The sequence below is a fragment of the Lissotriton vulgaris genome, chromosome 4_1 (assembly GCF_964263255.1).
Source record: "Lissotriton vulgaris chromosome 4_1, aLisVul1.2, whole genome shotgun sequence".
Lineage (NCBI taxonomy): Eukaryota > Metazoa > Chordata > Amphibia > Caudata > Salamandridae > Lissotriton > Lissotriton vulgaris.
Genome location: NC_141691.1, coordinates 603,462,868 through 603,480,923, shown reverse-complemented (window position 1 = coordinate 603,480,923; position 18,056 = coordinate 603,462,868). Strand labels below are relative to the sequence as shown.

The 18,056-nt window shown below is 42.8% G+C and overlaps 1 protein-coding gene across 2 annotated transcripts in view; it reads left to right on the top strand.

Annotated features, from left to right (window-relative positions):
• The window catches only part of AOAH (acyloxyacyl hydrolase), a 973,359-nt gene that overhangs the window by 437,410 nt on the left and 517,893 nt on the right, over positions 1–18,056 (top strand). For both annotated transcript variants that reach the window (XM_086964832.1, XM_086964831.1), the window contains exon 7: positions 834–894. In XM_086964832.1, coding sequence (XP_086820958.1) covers positions 834–894 — 61 coding nt within the window. The remainder of the gene's footprint in view (positions 1–833; positions 895–18,056) is intronic.

The following is an 18,056-nucleotide window of genomic DNA, read 5'->3' as shown; positions in this document are numbered from 1 at the left end:
TATACTAGGGTCCGAGATTCATTTACAACAATTGAACGAGAGCAGGCCAGAAGAAAGGCCTAGGCAACAGAAGGATGAGAGGATCACAAGGTGCTGTTGGTATTGGTCGAAAGAAGAGGGCCTAGCCATAGGCATGTGTGATGACAGGAGCGATGCTGGGCAGATGAGAATGGAATTGAATGTTGTGCTCCATACAGTAGAGGGATGAATACGCTTCAGAGTGGGAAGGGGTCGAAGGGAGACTTGTCAGGTGCTATCATACCTGCGGATCACCACTCTCAAGACTGACATAACCTGAGACATTGGTATCCAGGTACCAGGTGCATAAGGGCACGGCAGGAGTAGACAAAAGGTGCAAGGAAATGGACTCCTTTGCCATCCATGACTCACTGAATATGCGGACTCATTCTGTGTGGTGACTGTATGCGTTCAGTGAGACAGATCTCCACCAGACTAAAAAGTTGAGGTGTGGGTGATAAATGGCAAGTGTGCCGGTGGGTACATACGATATGTTCTACCAGAGCGGTGACATGCAAAATTAGTTTTTATCTTGTGTCTGGTCTGATATTGGGCGCTCACTATCTTATGATAAAAATATGATTAAAGTAAAGTAAAAGTTGTTAGGGGACATATTTCTTTCTCCTGTTAGAAATACTTCAACTGGTATGCATGCTGAATCTATTTAATATTCCTCTTCTTCCTCTGGTTTATACAAGATGATTTGTGGATGTACAGTACTGTTAAATGATTAATCGTGTTTATTTGCATTTTAAGTTAGATATTCAAGAGAGCAGATCCACATTTGTTGATATGTTTTGCTTTTCTGTGTCTAGTACAATAGATTTCAAAGTGCCTCTCCAAGACTTTGACAAAGACAACTTCAGTACCTTCCCCGTGAGTAAATGTTCTTACTTGTTCAAATGAGAATTGATTTGTGAGAATTATATTACCTAACTTGCCCTGCTAGTGTTCATTTGCTTGCACTCTCTATTCAGCACCACACTTATATTGCATTGGTGTACAGTCTTGCTCTATTTTGTTTTTACAATGCTAAGGAAGGTTTTGCAACTCTTATGTATGTAGACTTCTGGGACATCTGTCATAACAGATGCAATGTTTGAGCTGGTCTGCAGGACACAGAGATGTGAGACTGTCGTCAGCTACCTGAGTGACATGGGGTACTTATCTGGTAGGTGTGGAATAGGCAAAGTGTCCGTTTATATTACAGTATCTGCATAGGAGCCGTGATAGTATCTCCCTTTTTGGATGGTCCTCGAAAGGGGCAGTCTAGTGGCAAGGATTTCCCCAGGTGAAGAAATGTAATGCGTCTGCTAAGGCATTACGATAGAAAACTGGTTCCCATGCATGTTGCGTGAGGGAATGTGGTCTTTGTGGGAGAGAATTCTGGATATCCTATTGTGCTATCCAACACAATGGATTGTGAAAGGTTAGTGTTATGCTGGTGTGGAGATTTAGAAAGGACCACAGGGAACATGCGTGGAGCTTCATCTGAGGGAGGAGAGGGAGGTTAATGGCAAATATGTTGGGACCAGATAAGGGATTAGAAAACAGGGTTTGACATTAGCATGTATCCTGGGAAAAGGTATCTATTTAGTGAGAGACATCATTTATCATGCAATGAGGCCTTCAATAGTAAACTCAATGTCCAGTGAGAGCTGTTGATTTAAAAAGACTAACATTTCCTTTGGAATAGGGTGTGAAAAGGATGACCACCAGTTTTTGGCAAACATTCCTTTTGCCCACCTCTCTATTCCCCTGCTTTATTTGGAGTCTGGAGGAATTTGGATGTCCCAGTGGCTGAGCTGCCACAGGCACAGCATACCAACAAGTATTGACTATGCCAATCGGTCTCACCATATTAGTGTTGTATGAAAATATGATAGTAATAATACAGAGTGTTTGATATATAGTTTTAAATAAATGACTGACAGTGTTTTAGTAATTTGTAGCAAAATGTTATTTTAACTGCAATTGAGTTTTATTTCACTTTTCACGCCTTTCACTTTTTTCATGCTGAAAGCAAGCCTGTTGCTGTGGCGGGAATGTAGCAAAAATTAAATCAAAAACATTGCCTCATGTTAAAAGCTAAGTTGTTGATGCAAAGACATGGAGAACAAATAATGCGGGGTAACAAATGCGGGGAAGTTAGACCTAAAACTAAACCAAAAACATTGCCTCTCGCCGAAAGGAAACCTGTTGCACATCGCCTCACAATAAACGCTAAGTTGTTGATGCAAAGGCACGGAGCAAGAATAATGCATGGTAACAAATGCTGGGAAGCTAGCCCTAAAACGAAACCAAAAACATCGCCTCATGCCGAAAGCAAACCTGTTGCTGCGGCGGGGGGCCGTAGCTAAAACAAAATCAAAAACATCGCCTCACGATAAACGCAGCCGTTGATGCAAAGGCACAGAGCAATAATATTGCGAGATAGCAAATGCGAAAAAGCTGTAGAGAAAACAAAACCAAAAACATTGCCATGAGCAAAATGCAAAAGAAAAACAAGCTTCCCTTGAAGTACACATTACCAAAAAAAAGAGATCCACGTACAAAAAACAGACACGAAACCAAAGCAAGAATCCCATGTAAAGGGGCCAATAGCTAAAGATGTGCCAATGAGGGAAAATGGAGGGACGTAACACACGCTTAATAAATAGCAAGAAGCAGATTTAAAAGAAAACCACTGAAGAACGAATCGGAAAACGGAGGCGGATCCTCCCTCACTATACTGTTTACAGCATCTCTCGACGAGATTGCGCAAGTGCTGCCTAGGCGAGACCTAAAAATCATTGTGAAGGACTTGATGCCAGCGGAGATGTGAAAGGAGGAACTGTCCTCTTCATGGCAGCCCCTCCAAATCAATCCACCGCCATCCTTTCCAGGGCAGTTCTGGACAGCAAAAGTCAGAAAATGCCACCCATGTGGTGCAAGAAAGCACCTTCCACATGAGTCACATTCGTTTTGTTATTTCCAAAGATGGACCCCCTGCTTTGGTGGTCTGTCTTTGAAATAAAGATACACGATGGAAGGTACACATTGCTGTCATGGCTTGACAGACCTACTACCACTATAATTTCTCTCAAAGCAGCTTCCACCATTAGGACGAACAATTTTGTGGAAAAGGTTTCAAACCAGTGAACAACATCAGGGGTTGTAGAGGTTTTCTTCAGATGTACCAGGAGTACAGCCCTGGCCTGGTGGAGCTTAATTGACTGCCTGTGCCCTTCATTGATTGATGGGAAACAAACAACAGTTACAATACTGAACAAAAAAAACAGGCAGTTCTAGCAAGTTCTAAGACAACAATATGACCGCACAACATTTTTTTGTTTTTAAATCAATTATAGGGTAAGGTCCCTACGATTCAAATAAAGGTAGGGCTTAGAGAAAATGTTATTCAATGGGGCAAGCTTAGTGCATGCTCAGGTAGCCTTGAGAACCTTTACTTTCCATTATTTTCAGTGCCAAGCAGACTACAGTACATTCTGGCATTTGCTTCGGAAAAAACTGTTCATCCCATAGTACATGTGGCACAAGTAGCAGGCGGTACCCCAGAAAGTGCACCTCAAGTTCAGGCAGTACCAACAATTTCATTGCTAAGAAAGCAAAATATTACAAATTCCAAACCAATGTAGGACAATAGGAAACAGTGTAATATGCAAAAACAAACTAAAACAATCAAAATTGGATAAGGGTTACTGGAGATATGAATTTTTAAAGTTTTAAGGCAAAATGCACCACAAAAAGTAAAAAGCCAATGTTAGTTCCTGGTTGGTCAGAACCTAGCTGTGATTCCAGGCCAACCCTGGAGTGAAGGTCGGATTCACCAAGTTGATCACACCAGTCAAAGTTTTTACCAGTGACTTAGTGTTCTTTTTTAAGCCTAAAGTTTTCCGGCAGGGCAAGGTAAAACTTGTATACTGGCAAGGGTTTCTCAAAGTTGAATGTGTCATTAGCAAGCTCCCGCTGAAGCTGTTGATTTTTGCACCAAATGCCTAGAGTGGGACATAAGTCACATCACCGCTGGAATAGAGTTGCAACTTCACCCCAGTACACCATTTTGCCTTTGGACGTAGTCACTTTTTTGGTTCTTAAAACTGACCAGTGGGGCACGGCTAGAAGTTGTAGCTGGACGGGACTCCTCATGGCCAGATACCTTTACTGCAAGGTTTATTGACCCACATTTGAATGCAGCAAAAAGTGCTGAGCAGGACAAACATGGTTTTCTTGCCTGCTAAGAGTGCACCTTCCATAGGAAAGTGTTAACACCTTGTCCGAGTCTTCCAGAGGTGGAAAAAGTTATGATGTCCCACTTTTTGCTAGCTGCTGGGAAAATTCCCTCCTGCAACACTCTAGTACTTAGGGCCGGCATATAGGCACCAGATTTCTCTCCGGCCAGGGCTACTGCAAGACCTAGACTTCAGTGATCAGTTGTACCTTGTTCGAGTCAGCAGGACTTCTGTTTTAGTATCTATGGAGCAGATAAACAAGGAGACCAAACTCTTTCCCCTTTGAGAGCAGTTCCAGACCCTGAACGCCAGGAGGAGTAAGGGGTCATTGCATCCTCTTTTAGTAAAGCCTTTTTACTTCCAGATGTTGTCTTTTGAATGTTTTTAGGACATAATTGTAAGGTGTCAAATTATGCTAAGCATTAGCCAGTGAGTGGTGAATTGCCAACACCCAGCCCTGGTTACTTTCTCACATTATCTCTATCTCATTCTTCAGCACTTCCTGTTTGTTATACTGCAAAAATTCCCAGAAACCAAAATACAAGATGGTTATTCCATTCCTCCATCTGGAGGGGTTCTGTTCTTTCCATGGCCACCCCACTATTCAATTGAGGTGCTGTACCCTCTGTCAATGTTTAGCATGGTTTTCCTCCTGCTGGAGTTTGAACCCAACAGTTTATTGTGGCCCTGAGAATGAATAGGAACAAATCCAGCCAGCTGTATTTGGCATCACATAGTCAAAAGAAGAAGTGCTAAGGTTGTCCTTTGTTCTGCCAACTGTCCCTGTCTCCCTCCCAGATGGCCAATCTCTGTTAAGTGGGCAGTTGTTAACAACACCCCTGGCTTCCCAGAACCAGAGGCCAAATCATTGTCCTCTAGGAGCAGATTCATTAACTCCCTTCAGCAATGTGTATTGAGCCTCTGGAGTAGGGTTGGAGAGGCAAACTGATTCTAAAATGGGTTTCTCTCATGCAGCACAAAGTACATTTTCTTAAATTTCCTTTCCACCGAAGTTAACAAAAAATCTACTTTCACCACTGAATTATATTTTTGAAACTAAAGGGAAAATAACTTTGATTCATTTCTTTATTATTTTCTCAGGTGGAGAAATAAATATTGATTTTATTTGTATTTCGGCCTATTTCTGAAAATTGCTCTTTTCCTACACAGTGAAAACAGCTTTTCGACAATCATTTATTGCAAGAGCATATTGTGTCCAATATGGAGTATGCTGCATTTTATATACTAAGCATCCGGGGATGTGGACTTGCAAAGCACACTTTAGCGGTGATTTATATAATATATAAAAATAGATTTTCCTATGTTGCAAATGCAATTTGCCATGTGTTACTGCAGTGCTTTTTAACTGAAGCCCAGTCAGAGCATAATGGTGCTGCTTGAAGTCATGTTTAGGTCTCGCGTGGCGTCGGGTGCGCACATGCGCACTCGTGCTCGCGAGATTTAATGACTTTGAGTAGCGAGGTTAACCCCGCCCCTCTTCTCCATTGGCTGTTCTCCTAAACGGTGGCCAGCCATTGGAGAAGAGGTCCCAGTGATGTTCTTCTACAGATCTAAGCCCCGTCCTTTTCGGGTTGGGGGGCGTGTTTTTGACATTCTTTCTAGGCTGTAAACAACAGTCAAAAACACGCCGCCCAATCTGAAAAGGACGGGGCTGAGAGACAAATGGCGAGCGCTTGATACTTCTGAATTCCCCAATATTACTGCTAACATTGCCTAGCGCTGCCGACTTTGGAACTGAGGACGTCAGCTGAACATCCAGAGATTCTAGACAAATCAGTTAATCTTCCCGTGCCTAAAATAATAATGAACGTGTCTGTGTGTAATGTAGCTGGGCCTCGTGTAAAGCGCTATAACAACTTTGGGTCAAGTTCGCGCTATATAAAACTACAAAAAAAACTCATACCCATGCATTCTTCCAATTGTTGTAAAAACACTTATACAGCGTATCTTGCAAGCTCAAAACTACCCCACTATGCAAACACGGGTCACTTTTTATAGCGATGATCTGATCTTTTATTTTGAACCCATGTTAATTTTCAGTCCCAGTCCGACTCTGTCCTTAATTCTTATCCTACATCCCTGCCCCCTCCTCTACCTTGAGACCTCCTACTCCCACTCCTCCAATTCCCTGGTGCCCCCTGTCCTCCTCCACCCCTAAGCCACCCTGCCTGTCCCCTGTGCAGCCGCTCCTTCTCCTCGTCCATGTGGATCCTATTCACTCCTGCCCCACCCCTCCCATGCTGCCTCCCGTCCATTCACCTTACCTGTGCCCTCAGAGACGCACAGGAACGGGACCCTGGACGGGACGAGCCCGAAGAACAATGTCAGGAAGAGCAGTTCGAAGAGGCAGCCCAGCTTCACATGCAGCATGGCGGCGGGCAGCTCTTGGGGGGCTCCAGCACAATGCCCACTGCTGCTGTCGCCAGAGGGAAGCTACGGACGTTTGAAGCTAGTTTGCTACGGGATCTCCCAGCCGTGTTCTGGGCTTCCCTCGCTCTCACCTCCCGCGGCGACCGTCTAGTCCAGAGCGTAGGCCTGCCTACGCCCTGCCTCCTCATCGGCCCTGCCTGCAGCCTAAAGCTTTACAAGTCGCACGTTTCCCCACATCTGAGCTGCCCTGTGGGTGCACACGCACACTCACAGTGGTGTGTCCCCCAGGAGCTCCCGCAATGAAACTCAATTTCACGTCAACTTTCTGAGACCGGTTTTCTCGTCACGTGTCCTGTAAACTTTAATCATGCTCCTGGTCATGCCCATGCCTGTCCCTACTTCCAGCATTGTAGCGTCGGGTGTTAGTCGCATTCTGGAAACTTTTTCTCGCTTAAGTGAGTTAGGGTCTTGGAGGCAGGCCCGGCCCGTGCAGGGCGGTATACCGGGGCGGTGATGTCAGGCGGGGGAGGGGCAGGGTGGGGTGGTTTAAAATGCGGAATATGGACCATTACAGGTAAGTAACGAAAAAAAAAAATAATAATTTTGTTGCCTACGCTGCATCACATTTGGCGATGCAACGAAATTCGTTTTATTCATTTTTTTTGTTACTTACCTGTTATGGTCCATATCCCGCATCTTAAACCCCCCACCCTGCCCCTCCCCCGCCTGACGTCACCGCCCCGGTATAACGCCCTGCCCGGGCCGGGCCTGCTTGGAGGTAAACATGAGGTTTATCAAAACATTTCTGCTGTGTCTTTATTAATTAGTTGCTTTATTTAGCGCGGTCTTCACCCAGCCGGCTTTCAGACACACCTATTTCAGTTTAAAATTGTACTAACTCCTCGTTTAAACTACCCGGGTGAGTTAAAAACACATATTTAATTTAAAGTCACTTGGTAGTACCATTATCACTTAATATAAGGAAGGTGTCCCCCATCGCTCAGGATTAAGACATGTGTAGACTATATTTTAGAAAATATTTCTTTATAGATCATTGGGATCAAGTAGCTTGTCTAATAAAGAACAGGTTAGGTCCACGTTTAACCTCTCTCAAACTAACGTTTCTGTCTTGCAGAAAACCCTCGAAAGAGAAGTCTGAGACAGGTGAGAGCTTTAGGCCTCACAAATTTGGATAGTGTGGCTGCACAGAAAGGCAGGGATACATATAACAAGCACTGACAAAGGCAATAGATCTCCCATTTACGAGAGATTAAGCTATTGGCATTATAAATGACAATGCCATTTATTCATCTGTTTTCAAAACCAACACATAAATAAAAAAAATTCATTTACAATGCCAATAGCTCTAACTTTTGCAAAGGCTAGACCGTTGCATTGTAAATGCTTGTTTTTTCATACGTGGGCGGTGTAAATGCATCTCACATTTTACATATGAATATAATCTCCACACTTTTTATACAATTTCTGCACATACTTACAATGGCCTTACTGGAGAGTTAGAAACACCATTTGGCTGAAACCGGTTTCACAGTACCGTTTTAGAACACAAAATGGTGTGGTATCAGACGGCAGTGTCACAGTTCACATCGTCTTAATACCAGCACAAAATAGGATCACAGAAAACGAGACTTTGTTATACCGGTGTACTGGGATTTTGGTGTGAGACCTTGGAATGCGCATTTGTGATGCTGTCTTTTACATATTGATTAACATTTTTCTTAACTTCTGACACAAATATTGCTTTCTGTATCAGTTTCATAATTGTTATTTCTCCTGGATATCCAACTATTTGGCTTTTTTTTTAAATGAGCCACGCAGTTCTAGTTGCAGTAGTTCAAACAGTATATAGATCTGGTCATTGAAAGCTGCTCTTTTCTGGTATTCTATAAGATTTTATGACAATCCATCCAAGGGTATAGAACATTACCTAACCTAACTACAACGGCACCCCTAAGAGCGTCCCTTAACGCTGCAGCGAGACTCATCACTGGCTCAAAAAAACACTCGCATATTTCCCCTGACTTTAAATCCCTGAACTGGCTACCTTTTGAAGCCAGAATACATCTGAAAATCGCCTGCATGACTCACAAGGCTGTACACATGAACTCACCCGCCTACCTCACTCAAAAGCTGACAATCTCGGGTGGCTCTAGAACTACTAGAAGCACAAACAATCTTCTGCTGAAGCCTCGAAGATTCAGGAAGGAAAAAAACCTATAAACGCTCCTTTTCAGGAATGGCACCCAGGATCTGGAACTCACTCCCTCCTGAAACCAGGCTCATCTCCTCCAACAAACTGTTTAAGAAAGAAGTAAAAGCGATCCTCATGGCTAAATACACATGAACTATTATTCTGTAGTTTTCATGAATCCGCTCCGTAATACCTGCCTGACCCCTTGGTCTACTTGTACTACTTGTATTATGACTTATTTGATTGTATATGTTCCCTCTTTGTATTTTGATGTATTGTTGACGCACCTGTCTGACTTTGCACACTGTACCTACACCACCTCAACCATCCCTACTTTTGTACTACTGATGCATCTGTGTGACTATACATCCTGCACGCACCTAACTCAACTATGCCCACCTTTATGTTATCTCCAAAAACACTTGTAGCACGCTTAAACAAGTATATGCTTATTTTTGTACTTTTATATTATTGGCGCAACTGTTTGACTATGCACCTTGTACTGACACTACCTCACCTATGATCTACCTCCTGTTTTTTGACCTACCTATGTAACTATGCACCTTGTACCTAACTACCTCAACTATTACATTCTATTACTCCATCACCCCCGTGCCCTTGTAAAGCGCTCTGATATCTGCAAAGATCTTGTTCGCGCTATATAAAACTTTCAAATAAATAAATAAATAAATAAATTGTCTATTTTCTTTATCACAAAAAAAGAGCAGGGAATTTGGAGGCAGTACTCTAGCTAAAAGTTCTCAGTGCACCCATAGGCGACCTAAGATGTAGATCCCTCTCTATGGTATATGTTTTTCTGGCATGATGTTCATCATACAGTCACACAGGCATTGGTGTGGTAAGGTTTTTGATTCAATGGGCAGAAGAGAGCTTTGAAGTTGTCCTAGTATTATTGGAAAAGAGAATGCTTGAGGTAGGAGCCAGATTCTGGGGGGAAGTTGATGTAGTGTTTCCTCTACTCTATTTCAGGATTGTTTCTTGCCTGCGGCAAGATATTTTGACTAGTAATTTAAAACAATAGACAAAATGTAATCAAAGTGCATGGCTTTCAAATAGTCCTTGAGGTTTAGTTGGAGGTGGCTAGTCAAGTGAATAATGGCACTCAAAGTCAAAAAGGATCCATGCATTGCTTTTTTCTATAAAAAGCAAAAGTTTGGATCTAGTATGACCAGACCAATATAGTTGCAAGAGATGCCCAAGTGAACAAGAGCATCTGTTTGCACCATGTTCTTGCCTCCACCAATGCCAAAGGGACAAGAAAATGGACTGTTTTAGATTTAATCGAATATTCTCGAAGATGACTCCCCAATTCCACACCGTTTCATTTCTCAAACAACAGACATGCCTAGATTCTACATAATGGACAGGTTGACCACAATAAAGATAGGTTATCCTGTCATTTGCAACCCCTATGGTCCGTAAATGCTTGCATGGGGACTGGAGGCAGAGGGTTAGTTTTCTCAACTTGGGTGTGCTGTAAAGGTATCCAGCGAGGTTAAACTGGTTCTTTACCATAAAGTTGATCACTAATGGGCAGTTGTTATGCTGTTCTGTGAAATTATGATATATTGGATTTAGATGGTATGACCTAGTTCAGGATGATATGACCTTGGCCAGACTGTCCTAGAATTCCTCCCATCAACTATGTTGAGCACCATGACCCACGATTCTGTGAACTGTAGTGTGTACCTTCTTTACTGAACTGATGAAATTAACTGATGGAATTGTTCAAAGATAGTGGGCAAATCAATTGTCATACGGTCTGTGGTTCTGAATCCGTGACTTGTTCAAAGATTTCTCTCACACAGAGCTTGCATTTTGATTCTGAAGCCCATGTAAAAGTGTAGTATCGAATAATTAGAGTGGAATCCATGATGACACATAACGATAATGTCTGCTCACATAATGATAGTCATCTTGGAATTAGCCAGCCAGATAATGTAGGAGGTGTCATCCTTATTCCTTGATCGTTCTAATATGTACTGGTACATGGAAGCCACAGTCATCAACTGGAGGCACCAGGCGTGGCTCATTTTGAAATTCAGGAGAGGGCATATTGTTAGGTGCAGACTCTGGTGACACTTGTTTTGTCAACTACCTGTTTTATTACATTGAGCATATGAGACTCCGTCTTGTATAATGCCCTTATGGGTTGCATCTTTAACATGTAGCTAGTCTAGTGATCTGGAAGATACTTGATTCTTTTCCAGGACCTGTGAAAGTCTACAACATATTGCAAGAGCCATTATTTGGGCCTCGGGTACTATGTAGAGGTCATGCCTATATTAAAGAACTGCAACACTGGCTTGTGTTATTCTTTTCAAACCAATTCCTCTCTTTACCCCAGATTGGTAACATAAGGGAAACAATGCAGAATGGAAGCCAAATGTCCAACTCCAAGAAAAATAATTATAGAAAATAGTACTAAGATTGTGTGACAAATTCCTCAACTATTAATCTTTAGTGTAGTATCCTCATAGGCCATCACATTTCAAACTGCTGCAGTGGGGTGATATAAAATTATGGGGCCTGTTGAAAAATGGCCTTTTTTGAAGGGTCACCCCAAAACTTTAGCCCTCCTCCTCCTCTTTTTCTGACCTTCTTTGTGTTGGCTTAAGGACTCTGAGAACTTTACCACTGCTAAGCAGTGCAAAAGTGCATGTACTCTCATCTCTAAACATGAGACAATTGGTTTACACCTGTTTGATATTTTTAATTTACTTGTAAGTCCCTTGTAAAGTGGTGTACCATATATCCAGGGCATGTAAATTAAATGCTGCTATTGGGCATGCAGCAGTGATTGTACCACCCGCACAAGTAACCTTTCAAATATGTCTCAGACCTGCAACAGCAAGGCCTATGTGTGCAATTTACTGCCCCTTCAACTTGGCATTTAAAACCATTTACCAAGCCTTAAACTTCCTTGTTATACCACCTAAATCACCCCTAAGAAAGACCCTGGGTAGCCCATAGGACAGGATGCTGTGTAAGTGAAAGATAGGATATATACTTTTAAATTTTGCATGTCCTGGTATTGACAAACAGCTAATTTCCTTTTTCAATACTATGAGGCCTACTCCTCTCATAGGGTAACATTGGGAATTCCTTAATACACTTTTAAGCTGTAATTCTTGATTAGATAGTAGTATCTATGGAATGGTAATGCGTCATCCTATTTATTTGTAACTTTGAATTTAACATTACTATTTTAGAAATGCCACTTTTAGAAAGTGGGCATGTCTCTGCTCTTACTGCTCTGTGTACCTGCAGCCTGTCTCCAATACACGTATAGGGTGAGTGACAGCTACAGTTCGTGCATTCCCTATAGACAGCCACAAACACAGGAAGGGTATGTGTGTCTGAGTATTCATCTGCATTCATCTACATTCTGATAGCTCTTTCTGGGGAGGAAAAGGGGGGAGCGAGCTGACACCTACACCTGAATAGGCAAGGTCCTGTTTCTCATACAAAGGGCTGATTACCCCTCAGTGATAGTCTGGAGATAGGACTGGGAAGGACCTGTGTGCACTTCGAAGATCCCTTCTTTGAAGTCACCACCACTTCAAAGGCACAACTGAGTATAAGTACTGGGTCTCCGACCCTACCAAGACAGACACTTCTGGCCCTAAAAGTGGACTCTGTCAGAACTGCTGTGCTGCATAAAGGACTGAAACTCTGTTGGACGCTGACCTGGAAGGCTTTCTTTTCTGCTGTGCTGCCCTTCTGCCTGCTGCTCTCTGACCCTGTTGAGGAGAGCTGGACTCTGCCTTGCAAGTGAAGTGATCTCGAAGGGCTTTTTGGCTTGCCTCATGTTGTTTGAGACTCAGGGATATCAAAGTACTCCTGTGCCTGGTTCACTGGAAGTGGACCCAGATACATGCACCAGAGGTATTGGCACGTCTCCAGTCTGTGTGTATCAGAACCGGTGCATCCACCTTGCTGTGGTAGCAGAACCTGGTGTATTGCACTCGGAATCGCCGCATCATGTACGGAACCACCTCTTCGGGACCAACTCATTGCCACCACTGGGTGGAGAAGATCAACGCATTGCCCCTCCAGTGTGGCCTAACCCAGCACATCATGTTTGGAACCACCTCAGTTTCAACTGGCGCTATTCTCAACGGACACGATGCATAGCCAGCACTGCATGAAGAAAATCAACGCATCACCTCAATTGTGGGTCCGACATCAATGCATTACTCTACTGCATCCCACATCTCGTTGCTTGCGGCCAGGATCAAGGTACTTTGTTCATCGGGCCTGCTTGGCTTTTGTCCCTGGCCTGCGCTCTATTGTGGTCGGCTTGAACTGTTGACTTTGCCCCGGTCCAGCGAAGCTAGATAAGCCCCAATGGCGCTTATTGCTTCTAAGTGCAAGAACTCTTTTTATTCTTCATTCATAACTCAGCTTCTACCTATTGGATTTTTTATTTTCATCTTTAATTATTTATAAAATCATGATTATTTTCTAACACTGTGTAAAGTATTTTTGTGGTGTATTCTTTGTGCTACTCCGTGTGTGTGTATGTGTGTGTGTGTTGCACAAATACTATACACATTGCCTCTTTAGATACGCCTGAATTGACTGTGTCAAGCTCAGAGAGTGAGCACAGGTTTATCTTTTAGTGTGTATCTGGCTTACCCGGACCAGAGTGTTGTTCCCTACTTGGACAGAGTACATACCTCTTCCAATTAGAACCCCCATTCCGAACAGGGCCCCCCTGCAGATTGTGAAGAAGTGTGCCTAAGTCACCCATGTCTCCAGGGGCTGCACAGGTTTGTGGTATGCCCCTGAATGTCCTGTGATTCTGGGGAAATCACTTAATCTCCAGGTGCCGAAATAATGAATGTGACCTTGTGTAATGTAACTGGTATTCATATAAAGGGCTCCGGTACTAGGCCTGGGAGGTGAACTCTGCTCTGTTAGTGGAGTTTGCACAGTTTTCCGCACTCCACTGAGCAAGCGGAGCTCAGAAAAATTCCGCTCTGTGGAGCAGAGTTTTTTTCTCGCTCACGCTCGCAAGCGAGGAAAATCCAATGCTAGGCCATCTCCCAGTGAGATTTCTCGATGTGGGCAGTCACGCATGGTCCCGACTGCTAGAGTTGAGAAACCATCCGTTCGCAGTGAGGAAGCTGCTTCTCGAGAAGAAAATCTCCTCGAGCGGCAGAAAGAAGCAGCACCCTCTTGTGCTGCGCATATCGCTGTGGGCTCTGATTTTCCAGCACGAGACAAACACGGGGCGCTAAAAATCAGCGCAAACGGCGTGACCTAACACACTTCACCTCTTGCGAAATTCCACATAGCACGGGTGATTTTTGGTCGGAACTCCACGATCTCCTCCCACACCTATCCAATACCTTCAGGTACAGTTCACACAATATAAAACTGAACAGAAAAAAAACAGGACATGCTATGTAATAAATACCTTGGAGGAATCAATGTTTTTTGGACATGGGGTCCCATTCACTAACTGATGGGCGGTTATGTCAATTTCTCCATAAAGTTCGTTCTTGTTTTTTTTAATATTTCAAGCTTCAAGTAGTTGCACAAATATGTGATGCACACAGACTATTAAAAAGATAGTGTAGGGCAGCTAAGCAAACACAAGCGGAGGAGCCCCCCTCATGCTTATGAGGTGTGCTTCCCCCTGCCCCCACATACTGTAGGGCCTGCGGGTTATTCGTCTCGCCCCTGAACTACTTTTGTGCTGACACTAGTGGAGCAGCTGTTTGCCAGCATGCATTTCATAAGCCAAGGACTGAATTGGTCAGGCACATTATTTAAGACTAAGGAGCCAATCAGGTGCGTTTCTTGGTGTCCCTTAATATTGCCTGGATTACCATTGTAGCGGTTCTCCAGCCGATATCTGCACATAATTACAATGATTGTACTGTTCCTGTAGCAAGTGTGTGTCAGTGCTTCTGTGGCAGTACACTAACAACAAGGCAGTTCTGAAGCCAGGCTTGAATCCTAGGGGGATCCCATCATGCTAGTGGGCTGTACCAACATGAAGGCTCTGCTGCCCGCATGAGGTATAGTCATACTTAGACCCTGTGTTATTTGGTTTGAAGAATCCCAATCATCGCTAGCTATCGACACTCATAATTGTTTAATAACTTTATTGCAGGTTGTGAGAAACTGAACATGCAGCTGTAGAATGTCACTTCATATCACTCAAGATGTGGTGCTGTGGTTTCCTGAGACTATAAAAGTCGTAGAATATGCACGAAAAATAGCCAGAGGGCAGGATTACTATTTTAAAGTGCAGTGCAGCAGCCAGAGTACTGCACTGACTAGCTCTGGAAGGAGAGAGCAAGTTAGCACCATATCCACAGAGATATGAGGCAGCTGCTCTCTTCCCCAGTATGTACACACACACACACACACACACAAACACACCCACGCACACACACACACACACACACACACACACACACACACACACACCCACACACACACACACACACACACACACACACACATACACACACACACACACAAGCACACCCACCCTTTGTGTGCATAATTTCTAGCAGAGGTTTTATACTGGAAGGGTACTTTTTCAGTACTGAAACTATGGTAAAACATACTTTTAATCTTTTCAAACATTGTATGTGTGCTGTAGAGTGCACCACACAATCAAGGAGAAACGTTTCTTCTAGTTAAAGCCTACTTCAAGGAGACCTTATTGTTTGATGCAGAATTATTTCTACTGATGTTAGTTTCTAGGTTGTTGCATCAAAAACAGTGAGTAGTAGCATGGGGCATCCATATCCCACTGATGAGACATCCCCCTGGTGCAAAGTATTGATAAGTCTGCCTCAAAGAGTCTTACCCATATAGTACCACACAATCATTAGTATTTTCCTATAGGTTTTCAAATGTTTTTGACTCACTGATGGAAAAGTGGATAAATCACAGGCGCCAGGTTTTTCAAAATATTCCCTGGATTTTTGTAAATAAAAAACAATTAATATATAAGGATTGTTCCTAAATGTTTTTTTAGTAATCTAAACTCTCTAATTAAAAATTCATTCCAGCCTCTCACAGGAAAATTAGAGAAATGAATCAATCATCTTGAACTATAGAGCATGTAATGCATTTTGGACTGCCAAAGCACTTCTCCAGGAAGAACTAGCTCCATACACTTTGGAGTCCCAGACGTCTTTGATAAGGAAGTAGAATAGCAGTATCCCCATGAGGCTGGTCTTAAAGCACAAAAAGGAATAGTCCTCATTCATCACTTACCAATTCACTGAGATTTGCAAGAAACCGCTGACAATAGCTCCCACATATCACGTCATTGTGCACGACTAGTCACAACTGGGAGCCAAGTCATAAGTGATTCTTTTGAGTCTAAAGAATGTATGGTGACAAAAAATGACTGTATTTTCCAAGCTGCTGAATTATTTAAAACCTCAGCCTACGCATATGTGTATGGCTAAAGTGTACCGCTTCCCTGCAGGTGCTGTTTCCATACCTCGTTTGCACATATCATCTGGCAATTTGACTTTGATATGCATGTGATTGAGGCCATCACTGATACATGATGCCTGCTGAGGTTTAGACTAGCAGTGGAATTTCGGGGCAGATTTACTGAGAATACACACAACGCAGTGCAGCAAGGTAAGTTGCCGCCCTGCATTGCATGAAAGACAGATAGCTGAAGAACTACATCTTTACAAAGATATGACGCTCTGCAACTCTCTCCCAGTGCTGGGACACCTTTGGCTGCCTAGAGCCAACGCAGGCACCCTTGTGCCATGCTGCAAGGGTGCCTGTGTTACAGGCAGGAAGAGATACCTTCCTGCGCATAAACAATCATCAAAAAAGCATTTTGCACTTTCTATGTATGATGAACAATGCATCACACATAGAAAGAGAAAGTGATGAGGAGAAATAAATGTGTTTCTCTTCGTTATACCGCTTTGTGGTAGGCATACGGATTTCACACAATTCACGCTTTACAAACCTTAGAACATCTGGAATTATGTGAAATCCATGTGTGTATGCATGGGAACACCCATGCTCCATCCATAGAACACCTACCTAGAGAAAAAGTAATGTAACAAAGTCATGTTACATTTCTTTACAAAGTCACTTATGGCCACACAAATAAGACCTTGCATTGCTTTGTAAATCCCAAATAACCTCTGCATTGCTCTGTGTTCTTTGCATGATACATGGGCAACTTAAAGGCTTAGTAAATCTGGCCCATTGTTTGCTTCTGGCATAGAGGTGGCTTTTCACAAAAGTGGCAATGTCAGAAATTCATGATGTTGCAAAGTTATTTTCCAAAACCTGGTCATTGAGTTGGAAAATTGAACAACAATCAAAATGAGACTTAAAAATGTACCACTCTGTGAGACCCATTGGACAGCACTTCAGAGGCCTTCCTTTAAATATTCAGAAGCAAGTTTGACGCTATAAGATCATGCAGTCTGTAAGCCAACAACAAGGCTTATTTTGATCCTTTCCTGCTCTCTGAAAAGTCGCAAATACTAGTCTGTTAGGGGCATATTTATCAAAGAAGAGTTTTGCGATTCTCAAATTGCGATTTTTAGCAATTCGCAATTTGAGATTTGCAAAAAGCAATGTATGTAGGATTTGCAAAATAATTTGCGAATCATACATATTCCTTAATTACGAATCGCAAATTGAGAAACACCGTTAAGGAACACCTTCCCATTCATTCCTATGGCCCTAGAGGTCCATAGGAATGAATAGGAAGACATTCGCCATTTGCGATTACCAAATAGGTAATCGCAATTTGCAAATGCAATTTCAAGGTTGCAAGGGTGCCAAAGGACACCATGTTGCACCCCTGAAATATGCATGTGTGCACATGTTGCACACATACATTCCCTAAGGGCATGTATGTGCGCCATATGGCACTTTGAGAAAAGCAAAAAAAGTGCTTTTATCTAGAAAATCGCTAGTTACCACCAACTTGAAGTTGGTTGTAATTTGCGATTCCTTAAGGCCAAATAGCAAATTTCTGGTTCTTCAAGAATTGCATTTAAGGAATCACAATTTGCAATTCCTTAATTGCATTCGTACAAAATAGAGAATCGCAAATTTTGCGATTCTCTATTTTGCAATGGCCTTTTGGGATGATACATCCCGAAAGGCTTTTTCCCATTTCCAAACGGGCAGATTCTGAGAATCGGCCGGTTTGCAAA